Source organism: Pongo pygmaeus, chromosome 2, assembly GCF_028885625.2.
Source record: "Pongo pygmaeus isolate AG05252 chromosome 2, NHGRI_mPonPyg2-v2.0_pri, whole genome shotgun sequence".
NCBI classification, from domain to species: domain Eukaryota; kingdom Metazoa; phylum Chordata; class Mammalia; order Primates; family Hominidae; genus Pongo; species Pongo pygmaeus.
This window is the reverse complement of record NC_085930.1, coordinates 193,547,835-193,573,874: the sequence shown is the minus strand read 5'-3', so window position 1 is coordinate 193,573,874 and position 26,040 is coordinate 193,547,835. Positions and strand designations below refer to the sequence as shown.

Genomic DNA, 26,040 nt, shown 5'->3' with positions numbered 1-26,040 from the left:
GGCGGGCGGAGCAACGCAGAGGGCACCGCCCTCGGCCCGCCCACTGAGGAGGGGACGCGAGCCGGAGGCTGCGCCAGCGGCGCCCGCCGGGGGCCCGCCGCACTCTGCTTTCGGCCTCCCGGGCTGCGGGGACGGGAAGGCTGCCGGCGCGGACTTTGCGGGCCGGGAGCCGAGTCCAGGACACAGCCGGAACCGCCGAGGGAGGCGAGAGGGCAGTGCGCGGAGATGGCGGCCGCGGCGGCGGAGGAAGGGATGGAGCCACGGGCGCTGCAGTACGAGCAGACCCTGGTAAGTGAAGCTGAGCTGATCCCGAGGAGTGCGCTCCGGGACCGCTGCTCCAGGTTACCCTGGGAAGCGCGAGGACCAGAGGCCTACCTAATCCTGTCCTAGCCTTTTGAGCTGGGGAAACTGAGGCTTGGAAGTCTGAGGCTGCAGGGCCGAAGGGATGGAAAACTGCATGCTGGTTTCTGGCTGAGGCTGAGGGCCTGCAGAGGACAAGGACACCAGGTACTTGTCTCAGGTGTCCTTCCCTTCACCCCACAACATGCACGTTTTCTTTGCACCTCCCCTTCACCACCTGGGCCCAAGTATCAGCACCCCACTGCCCCTTCCGCGGCACCATTCACACCATTGAACTTTCTCTACGCCACTATCTCCACCACCCAAGACATTCTCTGTGTCCCTGCCATGTGCATGGCACCATGCTAAGCACAGAATCGAGTGTGTAGAAAGATGGTCAGCCCCAGACCCTACCTCTGGGGGCTCCACACCCAGCGTTGGCTCCAGGAGCCCCTCAGTTGACTCTGGAAAAAGGTGGCTTGCCACTCTGGGGGACAGAAGCTTTAGGGAGGGTGGGTGAAGCAGGAATGGAAGTGGGAATTGGGACCTTTGTCCATGCTGATGCGGGGTATCCAGCCCCCACCCACCCCAGGGTGTGTCCCCTGACCTCATTAGAAGCAGGGGTCTTGGGCTCTGAGCTGACTTATCGCCCCCATTGTTACTTGGTGTTTGAGAAGCCACGTGACCCTCCTCATGTCACTGGGGTGGAAGACCCAAGCCCTAGGAAAAGGAAGGGGCCCGTGGTTCCTTTTTACCAGCTTGGGCTGGAATTTGCCCAGGAAGGTGGCAGGGAGGGAACGTCTTGGAGAGGAGAGGCTATAAGTCTGGGAGGTGCCCAGTTAGGAGAAAGTAGCTGGATGAATCAGGATATCAGGGACAGGTGGGAGTAGAGCAAGGGTAAAGGAGCCAACCCTTGGGATGGGGTAGGAGACACTTGTCAATCTGCCCAGACCAGGATAGAGCATGGTCAAGGAAGCCAGGCACCTGGCCTCTGAAATGGTGCCTCTTAACATCAGCCACCTCTCCATCTCCGTCCCTTCCAGCTGTCTCTGGAATGAGCTCTCAGGGTCGAGCTCTGTCCCGGGCACTCTGTGCTCCAGCCTGCTCCCGCCCCCTTCCCCGTCCTATCCCTTTGTCTTTCTCTCCCACTGTCGCCTCCCTCCTCCTACACGGTGCTTGCCTCTTAATACTCTCCATTCCCTTCCTCCTCCCGACTTCTTCCTCTCTCATCACCTTCTTTCTCTTCTCCGTCCCTTCGCCTTGCCTCTCTTTTCTCTTTTCCTTTCTCCTCTCTAGTTCCCTCTCTTCTCTTTGCTTTCCCTTTCCTCACTATCTCTCACCCTCTCTCTGTCTCTATCTTTCCCTCCCTCCCTCCCCCCTATCCCAGCCCCAACAGGAGCCCTTTGTGTCCCGAAGCTCTGCGGGTGGCAGCCGGAATCTACTCCTCCCCGCCCCCCAACACACGCCCAGCTTGGCAGGTCTAGCCATGGTTCAGGCGACTCTCCCGTCCCGTCACCCCAGTATCCACAGTCACAGCCCAGCCATCCTTGGCCTCTGCTGTCCCCCAACCCACCACTGGGCTCAGTGCAGCTCCAGAGTGGGGCTGAGGCCACCAAGCCCTCTCCACCCCCTAAGTGAGAGGCTTTCTACTCCCAGCTGGGCTGGCAGGCTAGTGGGGGTGGCAGTGGAGAATGGGGACAAGGGGATTAGGCTGGGTGGGAGGGGTGCAGCTGAGTTGGTCACAGGCCAGAGGCCCAGCAGGAACGTGATAAGGATTGGGGCTGCGCCTGCTCCTGGGCCCAACTCAGCTGCCCCAAGCTCCACGAGGCTCTTATTGTTGCCCATGTGCCCTTGATCATCCCTTACTCCCTGGCCTTCCCGCTCCCACTTTTAGACTGCGCCACAGGTTTTTCCACCTTTTCCTCTTCTGGGGCTTCCCACTCACTCTCCTCAGTGCCCCAGCCCCAAGCCTGTGAGAAGAGTACCGATTATTCTGCCACCCCCAGAGCTGTGTCCCTGTACCTTGGCTGTCCCCATCACTCTGGCCAGGACAGCCCCCACAGTCTGCAATGTGCATTGTTCCCACACCTCGGGCCAGAGTGGGAACTGTGCGTTCAAGAGGGATATCCAGTGTGGGGGCTGGGAGAAGGGGAGTGGAGGCTCTAAGAACCCTCCCTGCGTTCCCACTCAGCCCATGACCTCGAATGCCCCCATCCCCTCTGTTGCTCCAGATGTATGGCCGGTACACTCAGGACCTTGGGGCCTTTGCCAAAGAGGAAGCTGCTCGGATTCGCCTGGGAGGGCCTGAACCCTGGAAAGGTCCCCCTTCCCCTCGGGCTGCCCCAGAGCTCTTGGAATATGGACGGAGCCGTTGCGCCCGATGCCACGGTGAGAACCGGGGTGGGGGCAGGGGACTTGGCTGTGCTGTGCTGAGGGAAGCAGAGGCCATTAGAGCTGCTGATGGGGGAGGGGGACAGTTGAGGGGGCAGTAAAAGGGGTAGGAGCACTTTGGTGCCAGCTTCCCCCTTCTTCCCTTCCTTGCACCCAGTCTGTTCTGTCCGCTGCCACAAGTTCCTAGTATCCAGGGTTGGTGAAGATTGGATCTTCCTGGTCCTGCTGGGGCTCCTCATGGCACTGGTCAGCTGGGTCATGGACTATGCCATTGCTGCCTGTCTGCAAGGTGAGGGCGACAGCTGGCAGGGGGAGGACTGAGAATAAACCTCCTGCGTCCATGCCACACTCGTCTAGACATGGAGGAAGGCGTCTTGGCTTCTTGGCCACTGACCGCTTTCCCCAGCCAGTCTGACTGCCCAGATTCAGGCATCATCTCGGCCACTCCCATAGGGCACAGCTTCTTGTATCTCCTCTCCAAGTGACCCTCTTGCCTAGATTGCGCTTTGTCCCAGTGAATACCCTCAGGGACCCTTTCCTTCCCCCATGCCCTGACTCTGTGTGGTACTCCCTGGGACAGCCTGTCATATCAGCGTGGTCCACTGGCCAGGCAGGCAGTGGGTGTGTGCACTGGGGGTCCAGCAGGTCCTCTTCCCACAGCCCAGCAGTGGATGTCCCGGGGCTTGAACACCAGCATCTTGCTCCAGTACCTGGCCTGGGTCACCTACCCTGTTGTCCTCATCACTTTCTCAGCCGGATTCACACAGATCCTGGCCCCTCAGGCTGTCGGTATGTTAGAAGAGAAGGTGAGGGCAGAGGCGGAACCCCTGAAATGGGCGCATCATATGCCTCTCCTGAGATTGTTCCCTCTTCAGGCTCTGGCATCCCTGAGATGAAGACCATCTTGCGGGGAGTGGTGCTGAAAGAATACCTCACACTCAAGACCTTTGTAGCTAAGGTCATTGGGCTGACCTGCGCCCTGGGCAGCGGGATGCCGCTTGGCAAAGAGGTAACTGCGGGTTGGGGAATGAAGGAGTCCCTCCTGGTGGAAGAGGAGGCCAGGCCAAGGTCAGGGCGGGCCCCCTCCCGACTCACCGCCTGCCCAACCCCACAGGGCCCTTTTGTGCATATCGCAAGCATGTGTGCGGCCCTTCTCAGCAAGTTCCTCTCCCTCTTTGGGGGTATCTATGAGGTAAGGAGAATCCTGGGGGAAGTGGGGGGCAGAGGCTGCTGAGCCCACAGCTGACCCCCTCTTGCCACCACTCTCGCCAGAATGAATCCCGGAACACAGAGATGCTGGCTGCCGCCTGTGCCGTGGGGGTAGGCTGCTGCTTCGCAGCACCTATCGGAGGTAGGCAGGGCTCCTAGGTCAGTCCAGCCCCACAACCCTGCCCTTGGCCTCTCCTCCTTGGCCCCTCTTATCTGGGTCTGAGGCCTTAGGCCAGGCCCAGGCCTCAAGTGCTGGTCTCCCTCCCTCTCACAGGCGTCCTCTTCAGCATCGAGGTCACCTCCACCTTCTTCGCGGTGCGGAACTACTGGCGGGGCTTCTTCGCTGCCACCTTCAGTGCCTTCATCTTCCGGGTCTTGGCAGTCTGGAACCGGGATGAAGGTGGGGGCACCCAGGGGATGAGGGCAGCCCGAGATGGTGCCAGGTAGGGAGCCCACGAGGCTAGGCCTGCCTCCCTCTGCTGTTCTTCCCTTTAGAGACTATTACAGCCCTCTTCAAAACCCGATTCCGGCTTGACTTCCCCTTTGACCTGCAGGAGCTGCCAGCCTTTGCTGTCATTGGGTGAGGAGCTGAGGGGGCTGGGGGTGTCGGAGAGGAGGGGGGTTTCTAGAAGACTCCTTTCACTCAGGTGCCTCTTCCCTTTCCAGTATTGCTAGTGGCTTCGGTGGAGCCCTCTTTGTCTACCTGAACCGGAAGATTGTCCAGGTGATGCGGAAGCAGAAAACCATCAATCGCTTCCTCATGAGGAAGTGAGTGGCTCTCGGCTCCTCTCCAGGCTGCTTTGAGTTGTATAAGGACCACAGTAGGTCAGGGGACAGTGATGGGGAGAGAATGACCCAGTCAAAACAGGCACTCCACTGAGAAATCAGCCAGCGGTGTTTTCCAGGCTGACTGAGCATTTTTATATTCATATGAATTACCTGAAAATTGGCACTTTTAAGTTTATAGTCAGTGGTAGAAGACATTTGGGAATCAAAGACTAAAGCCACCTCAGGTCCTCTGGCCTGGCACATATAGGATGCTCCCTGGAGAGTGTTTGAGCCTCAGTTTCCCCCCATGACCCATGGGGATGGATGAGATTTCTTTTTTTATTTTTTTTTTTTGAGACGGAGTTTCACTCTTGTTGTCCAGGCTGGAGTGCAATGGTGCGATCTCGGCTCACCGCAACCTCCGCCTCCTGGGTTCAAGCAATTCTCCTGCCTCAGCCTCCCAAGTAGCTGGGATTACAGGCATGCGCCACCACGCCCGGCTGATTTTGTATTTTTTAGTAGAGACAGTTTCGCCATGTTTGTCAGGCTGGTCTCGAATTCCCGACCTCAGGTCCGCCCACCTCGGCCTCCCAAAGTGCTGGGATTACAGGCGTGAGCCACTGTGCCCGGCCGAGATTTATCTCCAGAACATAGCTCTCTCAGTGTGACCCTGAGGATTGGGAGTGGGGAGGCCTGAGACATGACTTCCCTTGGGACTGACATCCTTCAGAGAGAGGGCAGCCAGCTGAACCTACTCCCTACGCACCTCTGTTAAACTTCACAAGTGACCCCAGCTTCCCCCAACATTAACCTTCACTCTAAGTCACCACAGAGAGACAAACAGAGGCAGAAACTTCTCCACCCCATCACACAATATGCCCTGATGGGCTTCTGAGGGTTGAGGGTGGAATAACAACTCGGAGGGCCCCAAGGGAGGGCTTGGAGGATGGACTTTCTGCTGCTGCTACCCACCTACAGAGTCAGGGGCTGACAGAAAGGTCTTTGGGTAAGACCCCTGCTCTTAGAATAACCCCAGTCCACCATCACCCTTGGGGCTATCGTATCATAAACAGCAAAGGAGACCTGTCAGGACTGAGTGTTTTCATGAAAGAGCCAAGGCTCTGCTCTGACCTCAGCCCTGAGATATGCGAGGGCACCCAGCCCTTGGCCACCCACGACTGATGTGAAACCTACGACTCTAGACGCCTGCTCTTCCCGGCTCTGGTGACCCTGCTCATCTCCACGCTGACCTTCCCCCCTGGCTTTGGACAGTTCATGGCTGGACAGGTAACCACAGGCAGAACAGGAGTTTTGTGCTTCCCTTGGAAGGCATTCCTCCAAAGCCAACAGCCCCAGCGTAACTGTGGGACCCCTTGTCCCCCATGGGATCCCATGGCCTCTTCCCTTCATCCTGTCGGTTTCCCAGCCTGAGGCACCCTGTTCACTCTAGCTCTCACAGAAAGAAACGCTGGTCACCCTGTTTGACAATCGGACGTGGGTCCGCCAGGGCCTGGTGGAGGAGCTAGAACCACCCAGCACCTCACAGGCCTGGAACCCACCACGTGCCAACGTCTTCCTCACCCTGGTCATCTTCATTCTCATGAAGGTGGGCTCCTCACGTGTACACTGCTAACTTTTACATAGCTTGCCCTTCTAAGCACCTGCCATGCAGTGCTCACTCCTCGAAGCCTCTCCACAGTGCCATGGGAAAGGCACTATTGTCATCCCCGTTTGAAAGATGGGGAGTGGAAACACAGCGAGGTGAAGTAGCTGGCCCGAAGTCACACAGCTAGAGGGCAGAGCGATGATCTGAACCCAAGCCATCTGCTTCCAGAGTCCTTCCCCTTGCCGTCACCTGGGAGGCCTGGGGGTTCCAGGGTAGCTGGGAGGGTTACGGAGTAGCTGGGAGGGTTATGCCCACCTGATCAGCGAGGTAGACTTCTCCTGGGTGGCGCTGTGGGCTGCCTGGGGCCAGGTGGAGCCTCTTCGCCTTTGAACCACCCCCTGCCTGCAGTTCTGGATGTCTGCACTGGCCACCACCATCCCAGTTCCTTGTGGGGCCTTCATGCCTGTCTTTGTCATTGGTGAGTTCTCAGTTGCCTGCTCTCCCAGCCTGCACCTTCCCCAGCCTCTGGCCGCCCCCCCAGCCAACCCTCTGCCCAAGAGCGGGTTTTTGGTCTAGCCCTAGCCCGAACCCTGACCCCACAGGGCTGTGCCCTGCACTGAATGACCCGTTGGCCCCTCCCTCACCCTCTGACCCTCTCTCTTCCTAGTGCCCCCTGCCCTCCCCCTCCACTGCCTCTTTCTCTTCCCACCCCCCTCCCTGAAGGAGCAGCATTTGGGCGTCTGGTGGGCGAAAGCATGGCTGCCTGGTTCCCAGATGGAATTCATACGGACAGCAGCACCTACCGGATTGTGCCTGGGGGCTACGCTGTGGTCGGTGAGTGCCTCAGGTCCTGTCGGCCTTGGAAGACGTCCCCCACTCCACGCCCCGGCCCCAGGGTCTGAGACTCTGGTGCCCCCTGCTGGCAGAAACCAGGCTTCCCTCAGATGCACAGGTCCAATCCCAGGACTGTATTGGGCAGCCCTGAGGGACCCACTCAGGACCTGCCCTGGTTGCGGAGGGTCTTCTGGGGCCTGGGCAGCCTGAGGAGACTGAGTGTGACCATCCCCAGGGGCAGCTGCATTGGCAGGAGCGGTGACACACACAGTGTCCACGGCTGTGATCGTGTTCGAGCTCACAGGCCAGATTGCCCACATCCTGCCTGTCATGATCGCCGTCATCCTGGCCAACGCTGTCGCCCAGAGTCTACAGCCCTCCCTCTATGACAGCATCATCCGAATCAAGAAACTGCCCTACCTGCCTGAGCTTGGCTGGGGCCGCCACCAGTACGGAGGGCTGGGTGCCAAGGGGGCTGTGGGTGAGGGGCAGAGGGCATCCTAGATCCCCCTACACCCACCTCTAGCAAGGTCCTGGAGCCTATGAAGCTGGGAGATGAGCCACCTTCGTCGACACTCCGGAGGGGCTGTAGCTGGCCCCTGCTGTTCAGAAAGAAGGGTGGGAGCACCCCTTGGTCCTTAGCCCCTGTCCCCATGGATGGGCTCTGGAGCCCTCCTTGTGGCCCTGGGATGGCAGTGCTCTGGGCACCTCTCCCCATGCTGACCACAAACCAAGCGCCTCTCTCGGCCCCCAGGCAGTACCGGGTGCGAGTGGAGGACATCATGGTGCGGGATGTTCCCCATGTGGCCCTCAGCTGCACCTTCCGGGACCTGCGGTTGGCACTGCACAGGACCAAGGGCCGAATGCTGGCCCTAGTGGAGTCCCCTGGTGAGGCCAGGAGGGGTCCCAGGTGCTAGGGGCATTGCCCAGGGTCGAAGCTTCGGGAAGGGGCAGGGAGCTCAGGACCACTCTCCTTGGTTCCAAAGGGAATGGGCCAGCACTTGCCAGGTGGGGGCTTCCCTCTGGTGTGTGGCCTGCATGCAAGGCCCCACTCTGAGTGTGAGAGCAGGATGGGGCTGGAGGGCTCCCTCTCAGCTCCTGAGTCCTTCCACCTGTTCTGTCCAGAGTCTATGATTCTGCTGGGCTCCATCGAGCGTTCACAGGTGGTGGCATTGCTGGGGGCCCAGCTGAGCCCAGCCCGCCGGCGGCAGCACATGCAGAAGCGCAGAGCCACCCAGACCTCTCCACTATCTGATCAGGAGGGTCCCCCTAGCCCTGAGGCTTCTGTCTGCTTCCAGGTGAGGGGAAAAGCCACAAACACTTCCTAAATGTCATTGTGTAGACTGATTGGGAGGGTGGTCTGGGGCCGTGGCCTCACCTAGCCCCTTCCTGCCTATGCAGGTGAACACAGAAGACTCAGCCTTCCCGGCAGCCCGGGGGGAGACCCACAAGCCCCTAAAGCCTGCACTCAAGAGGGGGCCCAGTGTCACCAGGAACCTTGGAGAGAGTCCCACAGGTAAGCCCATCTCTCCTGTGTCCACAGAGCCTCAGCCAAGCTACTGAGATCCATTAGAGTCCCTGCCCAGCCCTGTTGCTGGGGTACATCCCAGCTGGAAAAGGCTGCCCACATGGGCCAGGGCTGGAACTAGGATACCTCTCCCCGTGTCTTCCTTACCTTTCCTGGTCCTCTCCCCTAAAGATGACATTGCCCCCTGGGGCCTTATGTTTGGGAACACAGGGAATGCAGAGTCGGCAGGCATCACCCTCCGGAGCCTCTTCTGTGGCAGTCCACCCCCTGAGGCTGCTTCGGAGGTGAGTGGCTGGAGCCTGTCCTCCTAGCTTGCTTTTTCCCCAGCTCCCTCTCCAATGCTGAGACCACGTCATTAACCCTGCAGTGCCTGCCTCTATTCTCCCTGCCCTTCGGCCCTCCCTGCTGTCAGCTCGGGTCCTGCGGCGTGCCCTTTCCCCTGGGCCCCACCACTTCCCCCCACCTCCCCTCTCCCTATAACCTCAACTCCTCATCTTTCTGGTTTGGCTCTAACAAAATTGAAGAAGTTGGAATCTTGTGAGAAGCGCAAGCTGAAGCGGGTCCGAATCTCCCTGGCAGTAAGTATGCCTGCTCTTCTAGCATCTCGGGGGCACCAGGCAGGGAGGGCAGGGTCTAGGCTGAATAAACTCCAGAGCCCCTAGCTGCCAGCCTCCCTCCCTCTCTACTAGAGTGACACGGACCTGGAAGGCGAGATGAGCCCTGAAGAGGTAAGGTGCCACTGGACTCTGGACCCTGTTTCTTCCTGGGTGTGTTCAGTCATCATGTTGGCTGCTGTCCCCATGGGAGGGACCACGGGGTTGGAAAAAGGGCAGGCCAGCTTTCAGGGAGGTGAGGTCAGCTACAGGCACCTTCTCCCTAAACCTCGTAGTCTCTTCTCAGATTCTGGAGTGGGAGGAGCAGCAACTAGATGAACCTGTCAACTTCAATGACTGCAAAATTGATCCTGCTCCCTTCCAGCTGGTGGAGCGGACCTCTTTGCACAAGGTAGGGCCAGCAGTCTGGCCCAGGGCTGGTCTGGGCTCTCAGGACACAGTGGGGATCTTGGTCCCCCTACAAGTTTGGACTCAGGCCAGTGGGGAAGGAGGGAGGAGAAGGGAGTTGGCTCAGTGCTGAGATGTTTTTTAGACATACTGCTTGGATGATGGGAGGTGGGAGCAGCCTCCTCCTGCTCTGTGGTGGAGCCAGGCATCGTTTTTCCTCTGCTCAGCCTTGCCCTCGAGGGAACTCTGGACCAACGAAGCAACAAAGACAGGGATTGAGCTGGGTGGAAGCCAAAAGGCCAGGCCAGGGTCAGAGCTAGGTAGGAGGCCACCACAGCCCAACAAGGTTGATACGCCCATGCGGAAAAAAATGGGTGAGAAAAACAGGCAGGATAAGAAAATCCAATAAATAAGCTAACAAACATCCAAGTAGGGGTGGGGAGACTGCAGAGAAGAGATAAACAAAGATGAGAAACACCCAGTGGGGGGCTTGGAATGCCAGACCCCAGAAAGTTTGCCTTAATGTGGGCCGAAGGAAAACTGGTAGGGACGCAGGAAGATGGCTCAGCAGAACTGCAAAGCAGCCTGCAGAAATGGGGCAAGGAACTGAGTAGACTGCCTGGTGGTGGGTGAGGCAGACACCAGAGAAGGCCAGGAGCTCTCTGCTTCCAGGACTCCTAAGGAGGGCAGCCTGCGTTGGTAAAAATGGCTACTGGAACCAGCAGAAGCCAAGGGGTGTTTTAGCTAAATTTTTGACAGACATAATGTACAAGCCTTGAAGCGTTGGGGGGTTTGGGGGAGGGTATAAGCAGCAGGTAGATGTGCCCAAAACCTGCAGCTTGGGCATTTAGCTTACACACAAGCTTTGCCTAAAAGCCAGCGTGGCACGGACAAGCCGAGACTGAAGCAGGAAGCATAGGGGACAAAAGAGAAACCAAAAGGCAAAAGGTAATAAAGGAACTTAGAAGTCCTTGGATGAGTGGCAAACTGCAGTGCAGTTGCAAGAAAAAAGGTAATGGGCCTGAGAGGGCTTTTATCTAAAGCCCTTCTTCCCAAAACCTCTGAGGCTTTTCCACAGTGATCTTACTCCTCAAGCATCCATGATGATGATCATGCTGACATTTTTCGAGTGCTTGCTATGTGCCAGACACTGTGCTAAGCTCTTCAAGTGTTTAATCATCACAAGCACACTATTAGATATTGCGATCTTCCAGTTTTTATAGATGAGAAAACTGAGATTCAGAGAGGTTGAGCAAGTTGCACAAGGACACACAGCTAATAAGTAGCAGAACTGGCGCAGTGGCTTACACCTGTAATCCCAGCACTTTGGGAGGCTGCAGAAGGTGGATCACTTGAGGTCAGCAGTTCAAGACCAGCCCGGCCAACATGGTGAAACTCCATCTCTACTAAAAATACAAAAAATTAGCCAGGCGTGGTGGCAGGCACCTGTAATCCCAGCTACTTGGGAGGCTGAGGCAGGAGAATTGCTTGAACATGGGAGGTGGATGTTGCAATGAGCCGAGATCACGACACTGCACTCCAGCATGGGTGACAAAAGCGAAACTCCATCTCAAAAAAATAATAATAAGTAGCAAAACTGGGCCTGGAATCTAGGATGGTCTGACTCAAAAGCCTGTGGCCTTAACCATATTAATACACAGGGAAACTGAGGCATGCAGCGAGGAGGTCACGTGCCTGAGTCAGCAGACCGGAGTCAGGCCCAGAGCCCAGATTTCCTGGCCCTGCTCCCAGGATTCTTTCAGAAGGCCATGTTGTCCCTCTCCATGTCAGTTCACTGTTCCCAGGCCCAAGAAGTATGGGCCCTCCAATGGGTTCCGTGATGTCAAATTAAATTAAATGAAAAAGAACAAAGTAGATATTTGTTACAAACTTAAAAATCAGAAGAAGAGAAGAAGTCTTTGAGGAACCAACTAACAAAAGTACAAAACTAGAAGTGATAAGAACATAAAAGATTAGAATTCAAAATGTCCTTACAGGCCTGAGGAATCAATAGGTAGTCGCCCAATTAAGTTCAGGAGGGGAACATTCAGCTAAGAGAGAGAAAACACTGGAGACTACTTAGGAACCCGTGCAACTGGAGGTCGCTGTGCCGGCTAATAAGGAGTTCTTTCAGCGGCCACCCACGGAGAAGCAATGGTAAAGGCCAGAGTGGCGGCCAAGGCTAGGGCCAGACCAGCTGAGCCCAAATCCTTACTCTGCCGCATGCTGGCTTGCTGTGTGCCTTGGTAAGTTTCTCAGCCTCTCTGTGCTTCACTTTCCCGATCTGTAAAATGGGGATCACACCTCACTGGGTTTTCTAAGAACTAAAGGACTTGAAACATGTGAAGCACTTGCAATAGGGCCTAGCACACAGCAAATACTCAATATATGTTAGGAATTACTGTTACTACTCCTACTACTTATACTGAGAAATGAATTTTAAAAGATAACATATGCTGGGCATGGTGGTGTGCACCTGTAGTCCCAGCTACTCAGGAGGCTGAGGTGGGAGGACTGCATGAGCCCAGGAGTTCAAGTCCAACCTGGGCAACATAGCGAGACTGTCTTCTCACAAAAAAATGTTATTTGTTTATTTATTTTTAGACGGAGTCTCACTCTGTCACCAGGCTGGAGTGCAATGGCGCGATCTTGGCTCACTGCAACCTCCACCTCCCAGCTTCAAGTGATTCTCCTGCCTCAGCCTCCCGAGTAACCGGGATTACAGGAGCGTGCCACCACGTCTGACTAATTTTTTATATTTTTAGTAGAGACAGGGTTTTACCATGTTGGCCAGGCATGAGCCACTGCGCCCGGCCCAAAAAATTCTTTTAACTAAAAAAAAAATGTTTAAAAAAATACTGCAATGAGAGAAGAGCTGAAGTGTGGAAGAAATGAATGTTTTCAGAAAAAGAAGGGTGATGACATGAAGCTGCAGGCTGGAAGCTGGAGCGCACAGTAGAACGTGAGGCTGTAAAGACAGGCTGAGGTTGGCTTGGGAAGGGTCTCATGGGCCTTCTAGGGAGTCTGGGCTGTACTCAAGTTTGACAAAGTGCATAGGTTAAGCAGGGCCAGACTGGAGGGAAGGGAGGCAGAAAGGAGAAGAACCCATCAGGCTGTTGCAGCCCCACTCTTAGTGAGGATAGTGAGGCTACAGTCAGTAATGGCCAGGATGTTTAGGAAGTGGATTGGTAAGGCTTGGTGACTGTCAGGGGCAAGTAGTTTGCAAACCTGAAAGGCATATCGCCCGCCAGAAGCTCACCTGATTAGGATTGTGGAGAAAAAGAAAATTCAAGGGAACTATTTAATAGGCTCCTTGGGAGAAGATGAGAGGGGTTATTTGACCATAAGAAGACAAGGCTAAGGGATTATTAACATAGGAAGCCTTATAATAAAAACGTTTCCCTCTGAAGTCAGACAAGGAAATTAAAGCTAACTTGTAGCACGTAGGACTCTAGATAGGAGAAGGAATCGCTAACCACATGACAACTATGTTATAGGTATTGAAGAAACACAGAAGAACTTTTTTTTTTTTTTTTTTTTTTTGAGACAGGGTCTCACTCTGTCACCCAGGCTGGAGTGCAGTGGCACGATCATGCCTCACTATAGCCTCTGCCCCCTGGGCTCAGGTGATCCTCACAACTCAGCCCCCCCAAGTAGCTGGGACTACAGGCATGCACCACCATGTCTGGCTTTTTGTAGAGACAGGGTTTCGCATATTGCAGGCTAGTCTCAAACTCCTGGGCTCAAGCATTCTACCCGCCTTGGCCTCCCAGAGTGCTAGGATTACAGGCATGAGCCATCGCGCCCAGAAGAGCTTATTCTAAAATTGAACTTCTTGCCCCTCTAAGTACTGTCATGCCATGGGTGGAGAAATTTAGGAAAGTTCTAGAAATCCCTCCCTAAAGAATTTCAAATGTGTAAGAACATTTAAAAAGTGTTAAGGCAATTTAAGTGAGTTCTGAGTAATTGGTACACAAAAAGCTGTTAGTACTGCTCATCTTGATTCAAACATTAAGCCAAGAGGCTTACAAGTAAACTCAGAACAGTGAGATAAATGATAGGCCAAAAATTCCAGGAACTGCTGAGTCAGGAGAGCGTTTTTCAAGACATCTGGCCCCAAGAAAATCTACTTAAAGCATAAGGAGAACTGGCTGACAATTTCTGAACCCCTGGTGATTATATTTGAAAGCTTAAGGGAGGGCTCAAAGCAAGAACAACATGGGAAGATGGGGGTGACCGTTGTCCTCCTGGACTGCAAGCTGCATCTCAACAGAACTTGGGATGCTGCTTGGACCCTAGAAAAGGCAGACTGTATGAGAGGCATAGCATGCTTCAGGCCAAGACTGGAATGCCAGAGCAGGGGAGAGAGACTCCAAACCAGGCCAGCCAGGTAGGAGGGCAACTGAGAAGCAGTGGAACGAGAGGCATAGGATTCAGGGCCCAAGTGCCCTTAAGGTCGGTGTGGGCTCTCCCTTCTCGGTATATCTGCAACTAAACAGGACTGGGGTTGTGCGTCCCTCTCTGGTGTGATGAAAAGTGACTGGGGCTGCACAGCCAACTCTTGATGACCCGCCTGGAACAAGTCACTTCACTGTTGAGCCCCATGCTGCTTCTCCTAATGCTTAGTTCTCAGGACAGTACTGGAATTAAATGATAACGTAAGACCTAGCACAGAGCCTGGCCAATCACTAGATTTCACGTGTGAACAGTTGTTCTGTCCCACGTCCCCCTTTCTAACATGGGACTAAGAATTATTCCCCCATCCTACTTCTCCCTCAGTGTAAGCAATATAAGGATTTTGAGTATCAAGTTCTGAGGCCTGGACACAGAAACATTCTCATTATTATTACTATTGTTATTATTTTCCCTCCAGCAGTCCTGTCTCCTTCCCTCCCAATCCATGGCACCCCTTCCATTCCACATCAACCTTGTCCTGGGCCCCTGTGGCCTGTCATTTAGAGCTGCCCCTCGTCCATCAAGTCCAATCTCTTTTCTCCCCACACTGCAGACTCACACTATCTTCTCACTGCTGGGAGTGGACCATGCTTATGTCACCAGTATTGGCAGACTCATTGGAATCGTTACTCTAAAGGAGGTGAGATGATGGTGGCCTCCAAAGCTGCTCCACTTCCAAAAAGTCATGGAAGCTTATGTCCAGCTCACCTGGGGAGGAAGGCGGGGAGGAGTCTGACATCTGGGTCCAGACATCTGTCCCTCTCACCCTTCCAGCTCCGGAAGGCCATCGAGGGCTCTGTCACAGCACAGGGTGTGAAAGTCCGGCCGCCACTCGCCAGCTTCCGAGACAGTGCCACCAGCAGCAGTGACACGGAGACCACTGAGGTGCATGCACTCTGGGGGCCCCACTCCCATCATGGCCTCCCCCGGGAGGGCAGCCCTTCCGACAGCGACGACAAATGCCAATGAGCCCCTCGTGGGTGGCCTAGGATGGTGCTAGCCATGCCCGTCAGCCCAGAATGTGCATATTTCATTCCTTCTGCCTTGGGAAGGCAGGAGGCAGCTACAGCTGGAGGCTGCACCCCAGCCTCCTCCAGACCTGGGGTGCCAGCTTCTCCCAGTTCATCCTACCTGGAATCTGACCCACTGCCCACCTGCAGCAAGTTTTCCAGGGGCAGGAAGATCGGCCCTGCCTTGGCAGGATGGGTTGGGGTCACTTGACCCCTGCTCCCCCTCTGAGGGGAAAGGGGTGGAACTAAGATGGGTTTATAACTGGAACCTCCAATGACCAGATGTATATAGAGATTTACAAAGATTTTTATATTAATTTAATAAAACAAATTCTTAAATAGAACAAAATAAACACCTAATGAGCCACTTATATATAGAATGCTTGTGCCCGCTGGCTCTCATTCTTACCTTGGGCCCTCTTACCTGCCAAAGCCTACAAGGCCCTTTATTCTAAAGCCACCCACCCTTCCCACAACCATAAAAACATAGAGTCCAGTGACCTTGGAATGCAGGATCTGCCAGAGGCCTCCACTGCGTGGTCATTAACACCCTGGCTGGGGCGGGGCCCTGTACTGTAGCCTTGGCCTTTCATTCAGACAGAAAGGCTCTACCTTCTTTCCTCCCCAAGAAGAGACACTCCCTCATGACTGTCACTCACTGGCACAATTCCTGCCTCTCAGCAGGCATCAGCTGACAACTCCCGGCCACCCCTGTGGCCCTCTTGTGGCCCTCTGTAGAAGAACATGAAGTCCCAGCTCTGTGGCAACCAGAGCCATCCTTTCTTCCACCTCCCGCTCAGAGAGCTCTGCATGAATGGGCAGCCCAGCTGGCTGTGAGGCGCCAGCACACTGCCCGCACATCCTAGGAGGGGTTGGGAAAGGGCCCAGGCCCCATTAGGGGGCCAGGAAAAGGGTGGAGGGTACATGCTTTCATCATTCCAAAGCCTCCCAGAGAAGAGAAGATCCGACTGAAAAAACAGACCAAAAACCTTCTGTCTTTAGGAAAAAAGAGGAAGATTTAGAGACGATGGAGAGGTGAATGAAGCACAGCACGAGCCCAGCTGGGCAGGGGGCCTTGGGGGACGGCTCAACCCATAGGCTCCGGGAGGGCAGGAGCCAGCCTCTCCAGGTGGGGGTGATTCTATCAAGCACTGCACATGGACTCGGAAGTGAGAAGAAAAGCAGAGAAGAGAGAGGCTTGGGGAGGGTGGGGGGTTGCTGGGCCCCCTCCCACCCCACCCTCACACAGCCCAGTCACAACCCCCTTAGTGGTTCACATCATCCGAGGAGGAAATGTGTGTGTGGCATTTTAAGAACATGAACATCACTGTCTGCCACAGCTGTAGCCATGCCCCAGAGGCCCCGGGCAACCCCCAGCAAGCCCCGGGAGTGGGGGCAGGACATGCGCCCCCAGCCCAGCCCCTGCCTCCTCTCCAAACACTTTCATGCAAAACACACAACGGAGAAGCGAGCGCTCCCAGGAGCCCTCTAGGCTGTGGAGCTTTGCTGGGAGCCCTGAGCCCACACTTGGGCACAGAGACTCTGCCCCTGGCAGCAGCCAGGGGATGCATGCCACCACCAGGCATGATGTGGGTCACTGTTCCTCTGGCTCTGCCTCATCCTCATCTAAGGACACCACCCCAGAAGAGGCCAGGTCAGAGGCTTGCCGCTGCCGTTCCCAGCTGCCCACTAGTGGTGGGCAGAGCGGCTGGCAGTCCTTGCAGGGGGCTGGCTCCTCCTCAGCGGGGGAAAGGCAGGACTCTGTGAGGGGCGAGTTGTAGAGTGAGTCCTGGGCCTCCAGTGGGCCCAGGCTGCGGAAGGCACTTTCCCGGCTGGGGGGCAGTTTGGCGAGAAGCAGCTCATCGCCCAGCAGCTGGGAGGCCAGGCGGGCCGGGGAGCCCAACAACCCATCCTCCAGGCTGCACAGACTAGAGCACAGGGTGTCTGGGGACACGGTCTGCGAGCAGTCGCTCTCAGGCTCCACGGAGCCCTGGCGCACAGGCCGGGAGAACCGGTGGCCGGTGAACAGGTCCTGGAGGTGCGGCCCCAGGGGCAGCTGCCCAGCCATGTCTGTGAGAAGAGAAAAGAAGACACTCCTGCTGGCTCCATTTCAACTGGACAACCTGGAAGCCACATTCATCCCACTCCACCCCGGCATAGCTCTGGGAGTGGTGGATAGGTGCTGGGTAACCTTGAACCAGTCACAACTTTTTGAGACCTCAGTTTCCTTAATGGTGAGTTGGAGATTCTAACAATACAAGAACAAGAGTCTCGCACAGTCGGGCACGGTGGCTCACGCCTGTAATCCCAGCACTTTGGGAGGCTGAGGCAGGCGGATCACCCGAGGTCGGGAGTTCGAAACCAGCCTGACCAACATGGAGAAACCCCGTCTCTACTAAAAACACAAAATTAGCCGGGCGTGGTGGCGCATGCATGTAATCCCAGCTACTCGGGAGGCTGAGGCAGGAGAATCGCTTGAACCTGGGAGGCGGAGGTTGCGGTGAGCCGAGATGGTGCCATTGCACTCCAGCCTGGGTGACAAGAGTGAAACTCCATCTCAAAAAAAAAAAAAAAAAAAGTCTGGCACACAGTAAACAAGCAATAAATGCAGGGTCACCACATATGGCCATACAAGTTGCTCATCGCACAACACGGCCTGTCCAAGGCGGTGAGAAATAGCAAAATCTAACCCATACTCGGCTCACCAAGCAGCATGCCCTGGCCTGCCAGAGAAAGGCTGTGCCTGCCAGAGAGAGGGGTGCCTTTTTCTAATTTGCACAAAGATTCCACACAGGATAGTAGCAGCCTTGGATAAATGTTAGTTATTATCATTACCCCAGGGGTCAAAGTAGGCCTGGAACTCAATCAAACAAAAATGCCTGTGGTTTAAGGTTCCATCTTGGCTTCAGACAACCAAATCAGCCCTCCAGACCACAGCAGCAGTCTCCAACCTGCTCTCATGTATTGCCTGCCTTGGAGAACTTGTTAATTCACTGGAGGGGTAGGGGACGGTAGAGGTAATCTTCAAAGGCAAAGAGGTTGTGGGGAATGGTGGCCTGTGAGACTTGAGCCCAGAAGCTACAGAGAAAGTCAGCCATGCGGTCTAGGGAATGAAAGATGAAAGGAGGGCCGAACACAGCTGCAGAGCCCTGCAGGGTCCCCTCTGCAAGCACTGGCCCAGAGAAAGGCCCACAGGCTGGAATGCGAGGATGCTGAGTTGGAGCCAGCACGGCCCCGTGGGTGTTCCAGGCCCAGCGTGCCTTCCTAGTGACCTGGGCTGCAGCCCTGCGAGGTGCTGGGCTGTGCACTGCAGCTCATCTGCCCTGCCACAGCCAGCCAGAAGGCTGCCTCGGAGAGGAAGAGGCAAAGGCACTGCAGAGCCTCCCAGAGACGTGGCTGCACAGAAGGTGTCCTTGAGGTCTTTCGGCTTTTTTTTTTTTTGAGGACTGCAAGGCACAACTGTGCAGACAGGTAGAGAAGCCTCAGCACCTGTGGGAAAGGAACGACGGAACGACTCCATTTCTGTCTGCTCATTTCCCACCCATGAGTGTGGACAGCCTTCCTGTTCCTGGAGTGTCCAGGCCTGCCTAGACTGAGTCTGTCCCTCTCCCTCCCCTTGCAAAGGCTGAGAGTGTTCTGGATGTGGCTCTGAAAGAATCCCAAGGTCTATCAGGTGGGTCCACCACAGCACTAGCCCAGGATGTCCCTCACCTGTGTCCATTCCCCCAGCAAAGTCCTCATCATAGGAGTCATCAGTGGAGTCCTCGCCATCCACCGAAGACCATGCTCGGAGCTTGGCTTCCGCGATGGCAAACTGTTCAGCCACTCCTGTCGCAGGGACAAAATGCATAAGCAGAGAAGGTGAGCTAAGTCTAGGGCTCAGCTTGGAGACAGGAGAGAGAAGAAACGGTACGGAAAGACTCCAACCCCCACGTCAGACCCGAGGAGATAAGAAAGCAGCCCTGGCCAGGTGTGGTGGCTTACGCCTGTAATCCCAGCACTTTGGGAGGCCAAGGCGGGTGGATCACTAGGTCAGGAGTTCAAGACCAGCCTGGCCTAGACGGTGAAACCCCGTCTCTACTAAAACTACAAAAATTAGCCAGGCACAGTGGCAGGCAACTGTAATCCCAGCTACTTGGGAGGCTGAGGCAGGAGAATCGCTTGAACTGGGGTGGCAGAGGTTGCAGTGAGCTGAGATTGCGTCACTGCACTCCAGCCTGGGCGACAGAGTGAGACTCCGTCTCAGAAAAAATAAAATAAAATAAAATAAAATGAATGAAAGCAGCCCTGTGCCAAGAGTGTAGCTTATCCCCTTTCTGCCATCCACCTGCTGCAAAGCGAGCCTCTTGTTCGCCCTCACTGAGGTCCGAATAGGAGGAAAAGGCTGATTCCAGGGCAGCAGGTGAGTCACTCGGCTTGCTCCAGCCCTTCCACTCAATGAGGTGAGCCACTCGGCCCTGGGCCATGGCGGTAGGCTTGGTCACGTGGTCCTTCACCACCTGGGAAATACCTGGAGATAGGGGAGTGTGGAGAAGCCTGGTGAAGGACCAGGCCGGGGAGTACAGGAGCAGGGAGGTGGAAGGGTGGCAGCAGTTAGGATCCATGTGAACCTTTGGGTGGGAGAAGGGGCTGAGATTCACCTGAGCAAGGGAAGAAAGGGGAGACCCCAGCATGTACTCACAGGAAACAGTTCCAAAGGGACTGTGCAAAAGGGAGGAGAAAGGACAAAGTGGCCAGAAACATGGGAGGGGCTGCATACCATGCAGGGAGGACCTGGCCAGCGCAGCGATCTCCTGGATAGTTAGGGCTCGCCGGGACTTGGGCAGCATCGCGACTGTGTCTCCAACATTCACCTTGGGTAACACCATTAGAAAGTCAGTGCCCCTCTGACAGCAATAACCTTCCCCCTAACATGCCCATACCCCAGCGAAGGCATGAGGAGGAGACAGGAGCTAGGAAGGAACAGCACATATGTCCCAGTGGCTACAGGGAAATGTAAGATGATAAGAAGCTAGGACAGGTGAATTATGTCCTCCCAGAAAGCAATGGAGATTCACACAGGCCCTGAAAAGCAAAACTTCAGCTAATCCTCCACTTTCCCAGCACCCAGAGGAGATGGAGGCAGGGCAGGAAATGAAGAACCACGAGTGGGACCTCTGAGGAGAGGGAAGAGGAGGAAGGAAGAAGAGTGTGGCATCCAGGACTTCTTTAAGATTCCCTTCCCCTCTGCCCCTTGCTCCTCCTCTTGGTCTTCCCATCCACATTCCGGCAGACTCGGCAAGATGGAAACCAAACCCCCACACCTTCTCCCCACATCTGGCCCTGCTTCGTGACCTCTTTCCTTTGCATCACCCACCACGGTTCCACCTAGCCTGGGTCCAAACCTCAGCATTACCATCAACTCTCCCCTGGCTTTGCTTGCCCATATCTGTTGAGAAGACCTAATGATTCCACCTGCAAACTCCCTGCTCCTATCCTGTCCTTTCTCCTGCTACTGCCATTGCCCTTTCTCAAGCCCTAATGCCTCCTGCCCAGGTCGGCAGAAGTGGTGTTCCCCCAGCCTCCTCCAATCCCATGCTATTTTCTCAGGCCCAAGTGTAGTGAGTGTAGTGCTCCCCATCTCTTCTGGACTATTCTGATGGCTGGCTGGCTCTTTCTCATTCTTCCAGTTTGGGCTGAAATACCACCTCGTCAGAGGAGCTTTCCTGGCCCCCCCTTGGTAGTCTGTCCTCCTTCTATAGGCTCTAACAAATCACTCTCCATCAATGTACCCCATTTGTGGCCCTTAGTCATAGTGAGTAATAATGGTCTCTTTTGCATTTCCTGTTTCTTGTTGGTCTCCCTCACTGGTCTTTGGCTCTTGGGGAATTCAGTCTGTTTTGGTCACTGTAGTGCCCAATGTTTAGCACAGCACCTAATACAGAATAATTTCTTAAAAATGCATAGGCTGGCCAGGCGTCGGTGGCTCATGCCTGTAATCCTAGCACTTTGGGAGGCCGAGGTGAGTGAATCATGAGGTCAGGAGTTCAAGACCAGCCTGGCGAACATGGTGAAATCCCATCTCTACTAAAAATACAAAAATTAGCTGGGCATGGTGGCGCGTTCCTGTAATCCCAGCTACTCAGGAGGCTGAGGCAAGAAAATTGCTTGAACCAGGACCCGGGAGGCGGAGGATGCAGTGAGACGAGATCGCACCACTGCACTCCAGCTTGGGCTACAGTGCAAGACTCCGTCTCAAAAAAAAAAAAAAAAAAAAATTGCATAGGCTGGGCCAGGCATGGTGGCTCACGCCTGTAATCCCAGCACTTTGGGAGGCCAAGGGGCCAAGGTGGGTAGATCACCTGAGGTCAGGAGTTTGAGACCAGCCAGGCCAACATGGTGAAACCCCATCCCCACTAAAAATAATAAAAAAAAATGGGCAGGGCATGGTGGCGGGTGCCTGTTATCCCAGCTACTCAGGAGGCTGAGGCAGGAGAATTGCTTGAAGCCAGGAGGCGGAGATTGCAGTGAGCCAAGATTGTGCCACTGCACTCCAGCCTGGGTGACAGAAAAAGACTCTGTCTCAAAAACAAGCAAACAAAAATGCAAAGGCTGGATGAATGAGGTAAGATATAATGTAAACAGTTTTCCTGGAGTGCAGCCGGTCACAACACGTCTCTAAAATCTTGTCTAGCCTACACTACTGTCCAGTGAGGTTAGTGCAGGCATCATACCCAGGCCCTGAAGGATCCCACTCTGTGACGCCCCTGCCTCCTTCCAAGCCTCCTTTGAATCCACTGCTGATCTCCTCTGCCCAATAAAACCCCCCTTCTCAGGCAGGGCGCAGTGGCTCACGCCTGTAATCCCAGCACTTTGGGAGGCCGAAGCAGGCGGATCACCTGAGGTCGGGAGTTGGAGACCAGCCTGGCCAACATGGTGAAACCCCGCCTCTACTAAAAATACAAAATCAGCCGGGCGTGGCAGCGCATGCCTGTAATCCCAGCTACTCTGGAGGCTGAGGCAGGATAATCGCTTGAACCCGGGAGGCAGAGGCTGCGGTGAGCCGAGATCGCACCATTGCATTCCAGCCTGGGCAACAAGAGCGAAACTCCGTCTCAAAAAAATAAATAAATAAAAATAAATAACAAAAAACAAAAACCCTTCTCCACCAATCCCTGTCAGCAAGCAGCCTACCTGCCTCCAGGAAAAGGAACTCAGCTTTCCTCTGGGCCAAGAATGCCATCCTTACGTGAAAAAATGCTTGCCATCACTTAAGGCCCATCTCAAGTGTCACTTGCAAATAATGCTTTCAGCCGACAGCCTCTTCTTTTCTCTGACACACCCCGCCCCCATCATTGCCCTTGTCTGTCTCCTGAGGGAGCTCAGGATGGCAAGGCCTAAGTTTGATGCACCTAAGTTCCTAACTCCACCCTGTATCTGGCTCAGGGCTCCCTGACAAGCCCCAGCAAATGTTTCCCTCACTTAATGAAGTTGGAGGCACGCATCCCTCCCCGGCATTGCCCAGCTCTCTTCTATCACGTTCCCGTCCCTCACAAGGGCGGCCAACACTGCCCCTTGACCTGAGGCCCACCCTCGATCCCTCCCCTTGGGTACCTGGCTGACAGGGCCCCCAGGGTGGCGCCGGTAGCCTCCGGCCAGGCCTAGGGGGGGAAGCACCTGCTGGGTGTTTCTTAGCTTGCTCTCCCTCCCTCGCCTTGCTCCCCTCAGCCGCCGCCATCCGTGCCCGGCGCTCCGCGCAGCTGCGGCCCAGGCCCAGAGAAAAGGTGTATGTCTCCCTGGCAACCCATCACCACGCAACAGGGTCTCCCGGGATACGGCCCGGGATGCGCTGACGTCAGCGCGGAAGGCGCGAGCTCTCCGCCTGCTGGCACAGCGCCGAGCAGAGCAGACCGGCACGGGGGCGGCCTCCCGGCCCGCCGCCGGATAGCGCCTCCGCTCGCCGGAAAAGGGAGCCAGAAGCTGGCTGGCCAGGCGTGGGTGGGGGCTGCAGATCCCCTTTATATGGATGCCGTCCTCCTTCCCCCCACCACCAGGGGCCCAGCACCTCTGGCAAGTCCTGGCTGTCCACCGAGGAAGGGCGGGAGGACCTGCTCCAGCCTCGGAGGGTTCGAGCAGATCCCAAAGAGGACAGAGAGAGACCCCGAGGAAGTTCGATCCACTCCACAGCCCACGCGGGGTCCGAGGACACTGAGAGGGAGGGGAAAGGCTGTTCAGCTGTGCCCCTACTTCTGCAGAGATCCCCATTTTCATCCAGTATTGCCATATCACTTCTCAGCCCCTCCCCCACCTTCCAGAAGACCAGCGCCCACTGAGTGCTCTCCTCAACTCTAAAAGCCCCCATCCCACACATCACTGACCCTCGGGCCCCTGGGGCCGTTCTGTGGCAGCCCACTTGCCACCTTCCTGCTCTGGATAAATTTTGCCTCAAAACCCTAGGGTGAAACCAAACAATGATAAATTCTGACTCTCCTTCCCGTTTCCCAGCCTACCCATTCCTCTTGGAAAGCACACTGAGTTCTTCCGCCATCACTCTCCCCCCACCACTGCCACCCTGGACCCTTTGCAGGAGTGTTGCCTTCCTTCTCTCTTCCTGCTGCCTTGTTTCCTCTTGCCAGCCTCAGCTGGTCCACAGCTCTTTACTCTTCTTTTCTGACGAACTCATGATATTTTTTCTGATTTTCACCCCTGTCCCCTGAAGCCGTTTCCTGATGCCCTGTCTGGCCCCAGCCTGGTTCTCCCTGTTTCAGCCTGGTTCTTAATATCTAAGCCAGAGTAATTTTCCTTTTCCACCTAAGCACCCTACTGCTTAGCTTCCCATCATCTCCCAGATCACATCCATGATCCCTGGTCTCACCTCTGCGACTTGTCTGACAAGTCCATCGTCCTCCAGGCCCTTCACGCTGCCACATAAACATTTTGCCCAGCACAGAAATCATAGGCATGCTGGCTGTGTTGATGCAGAGAACCAAAAGCCCAGAACCGCTCCAGGCTCAGCTCCCAGTTCTATTCCTGTTTTGGCTCCGGATGCTGAGCCAGTCCCCTCCCCATTTGGAACCTGTGCCTAGTCACATAAGGAGAACATTCCTGCCTCATGGCTCTGAGGAGGTGGGAACACCAGGGCTCAGCCAAGCTCTCTGGGACTCGGGGAGCTGAGGCCCATTCCCTAGACAGTGCCAACAGGCAATGTACATCACAACTGACCTTTAGCTGGAGCAGCCGTCTCTGTCCCTGAGCCTCAGCCAGCTGTTGGTCCCCAGAAATGCTACCAACCAGAAGGAAAACAGGAGGTTACTGGCCATCCCTGGCCCCCAACTGGTACCTAACCAGGGCTCTTCAGGCCAGTCCTGAGGTCAGCCAAACTCACCCCTGACAAGAGAAGGTGATGACTTCCTGAACTCCAAGCCTTGGCAGGGCCAGAGAGATCAGAGCAGTCAGCTGCTCCTCAGCTTCAAAAGCCACGAGGTTAACTTAGGACTACAAATCCCAGAATTCCTCAAGGGAAGTACAAATCTCAGCCAGTCTTAGCTCCAAAAAACATCAAGTACCAACCACACCAAGGCCTGTGTGACTGACCACCTGCCCTGAAGGTCCAGGACCCATCCCAAACCCAGTCCTGCCTGGCCTTATGCGTGGAGAAATCCACCACACCGAAGTAAAGGAAGCTGGCCGACCTCTGATGCACAGGACTACGGCCAGGCCCGGTGTGCATGGCCACCCACGGAAACCGAGGCCCAGGCAGGGGTCAGCATTGTGGGAAGGAAGCCCTGATGGCCTGCCTCTGGGTTCCTCTTTCCCTCCACAGAGTAGGGTGATTTGTTTTTGCTGAGTGGGGGCAGGACATTAAAACAACTGTAATAGGTGAGAGGTGATTCAGTGTTCACAGGTGCCCCAAACGGGACCTCAGTCCCCCTTCGCCAACTGACTCTGAAGAGGGGAGTCAATGTCCGACAAAAATTCTGTGGTAGGGTGCTTAGGCAGGACCGAAAGGCTACCTCTTTAAGAAGATGGGGACACGGCTGGGAGAAGCAGGTTCCCGGCACAGGGCCACTCCCAGGACGATGAAGGCAGAGGTGTAGGCGGAGGGGAGTGTGTGTGTGGGCGCGCAAGGCCAGTCGCCGCGGGCTGGAGAGGTGGGGGCATCGGGCTGCCCAGCCCCTCCCGGGGCTGTGCGTCTCCGGCCACCCTGAGCAGTGGGCACACGGCAGCCAGCGGCGAGACCATGCGTCTGCCCTGCAAAACCCCAAGGCAGGCAGGCCGTGGGAGCGAACCGGAGTCGGTCTGGCCCCTTCCCTGCTCGTTCCCGCTCCCTCCTGTTGCCTGGCCCGCCTCCCGGTGCAGGCTCCTCCCTCTCCTGACACCGGCCCCCTCCTCAAGGCCCCCACCCACCCGCGGCCCGCGCACCGCGCACCGGCGGCCGCAGCCCGACTCCCCAACCCGTACCCGGCCTCCGCCTCTTACCCTGACCCGCCGGGCTCCGAGAGCCGATACAGCCCATGGCCGGGCACCCAGGCACGCTAGCCTGCGCTCGGGGCGCGGGCCATCGCCTTGCAGAGGGTCGGGTCGTGGCCACACTGGGGAGGGGAGAACCCGTGAGAGGGGAGGGGGTGGGAGCCGCGCGTCCGCCGCCGCTCCCCGGAGAGGGAACCGGGCCGGTGACGTAAGCGCGGGGGCGTGACCGCCGCGTCACCACCCAAAGTAGGCGGGGCGCAGCGACGTCATGGCCACGCAGAGGCGGCCTGGACCGGGTTCGAAAATGCCGGTCCTCTGCTCCCAGGGCCGACTGCCACCTGAAGGCAGGGGCGGCGAACACTCACTCAGCCAGCCCAGTCACACTACACGGGGCCGCAAAACCTCCCTTCATGCATCCAGCCCCTTCATTTTACAGATGACACCTTGAAG

General features: G+C 55.9%; 2 protein-coding genes across 11 annotated transcripts; one reads left to right on the top strand and one right to left on the bottom strand.

The window, feature by feature from the left end:
• The first annotated feature begins 22 nt into the window (after positions 1-22).
• On the top strand, positions 23-15,521 carry CLCN2 (chloride voltage-gated channel 2). 2 transcript variants are annotated; one of them, XM_054481012.2, is made up of 24 exons: positions 23-288; positions 2,571-2,727; positions 2,888-3,019; positions 3,391-3,519; positions 3,606-3,739; positions 3,845-3,922; positions 4,003-4,081; positions 4,214-4,339; positions 4,435-4,519; positions 4,606-4,707; positions 5,910-5,994; positions 6,158-6,313; positions 6,722-6,791; positions 7,037-7,147; positions 7,383-7,596; positions 7,902-8,035; positions 8,273-8,445; positions 8,549-8,663; positions 8,886-8,959; positions 9,200-9,253; positions 9,365-9,403; positions 9,576-9,680; positions 14,685-14,771; positions 14,906-15,521. In XM_054481012.2, exons 1-24 carry the CDS (start codon positions 226-228, stop codon positions 15,098-15,100), a joined length of 2,697 nt encoding a protein of 898 aa, XP_054336987.1. In that variant the 5' UTR covers positions 23-225; the 3' UTR covers positions 15,101-15,521. The 2 variants fall into 2 exon arrangements, with proteins under 2 accessions (XP_054336987.1, XP_054336988.1); XM_054481013.2 differs by lacking the exon at positions 2,888-3,019 and having other exon boundaries at positions 32-288.
• On the bottom strand, positions 15,433-25,794 carry FAM131A (family with sequence similarity 131 member A). 9 transcript variants are annotated; one of them, XM_054481015.2, is made up of 7 exons: positions 25,600-25,794; positions 23,996-24,403; positions 23,186-23,328; positions 19,901-19,994; positions 19,469-19,651; positions 18,853-18,969; positions 15,433-17,211 (listed from the first exon to the last, which is right to left on the bottom strand). In XM_054481015.2, the coding sequence occupies exons 2-7, from the start codon at positions 24,081-24,083 to the stop codon at positions 16,736-16,738; spliced, it is 1,101 nt and encodes a 366-aa protein (XP_054336990.1). In that variant the 5' UTR covers positions 24,084-24,403; positions 25,600-25,794; the 3' UTR covers positions 15,433-16,735. The 9 variants fall into 9 exon arrangements, with proteins under 9 accessions (XP_054336990.1, XP_054336995.1, XP_054336996.1 ...); XM_054481020.2 differs by lacking the exon at positions 23,186-23,328 and having other exon boundaries at positions 24,343-24,403; XM_063662486.1 differs by lacking the exon at positions 15,433-17,211 and having other exon boundaries at positions 17,218-18,969; positions 24,343-24,403.
• Between the last annotated feature and the right edge of the window lie 246 nt (positions 25,795-26,040).

Bases quoted from the DNA above. Each gene is read 5' to 3' on its own strand.
- CLCN2 (XM_054481012.2), top strand. From the start codon at position 226: ATGGCGGCCGCGGCGGCGGAGGAAGGGATGGAGCCACGGGCGCTGCAG. The intron at 4,708-5,909 runs GTGAGTGGCTCT...CTACGACTCTAG, and splicing joins AATCGCTTCCTCATGAGGAA to ACGCCTGCTCTTCCCGGCTC. The intron at 9,681-14,684 runs GTAGGGCCAGCA...CCCACACTGCAG, and splicing joins AGCGGACCTCTTTGCACAAG to ACTCACACTATCTTCTCACT.
- FAM131A (XM_063662484.1), bottom strand. From the start codon at position 24,083: ATGCCTATGATTTCTGTGCTGGGCAAAATGTTTATGTGGCAGCGTGAA. The intron at 23,329-23,995 runs GTGAGACCAGGG...CCTCCCTCTCAG, and splicing joins TTGTCAGACAAGTCGCAGAG to TGTCCTCGGACCCCGCGTGG. The intron at 19,995-23,185 runs GTGCTGGGCCCC...GTGTTACCCAAG, and splicing joins ACAGCCAGGACTTGCCAGAG to GTGAATGTTGGAGACACAGT.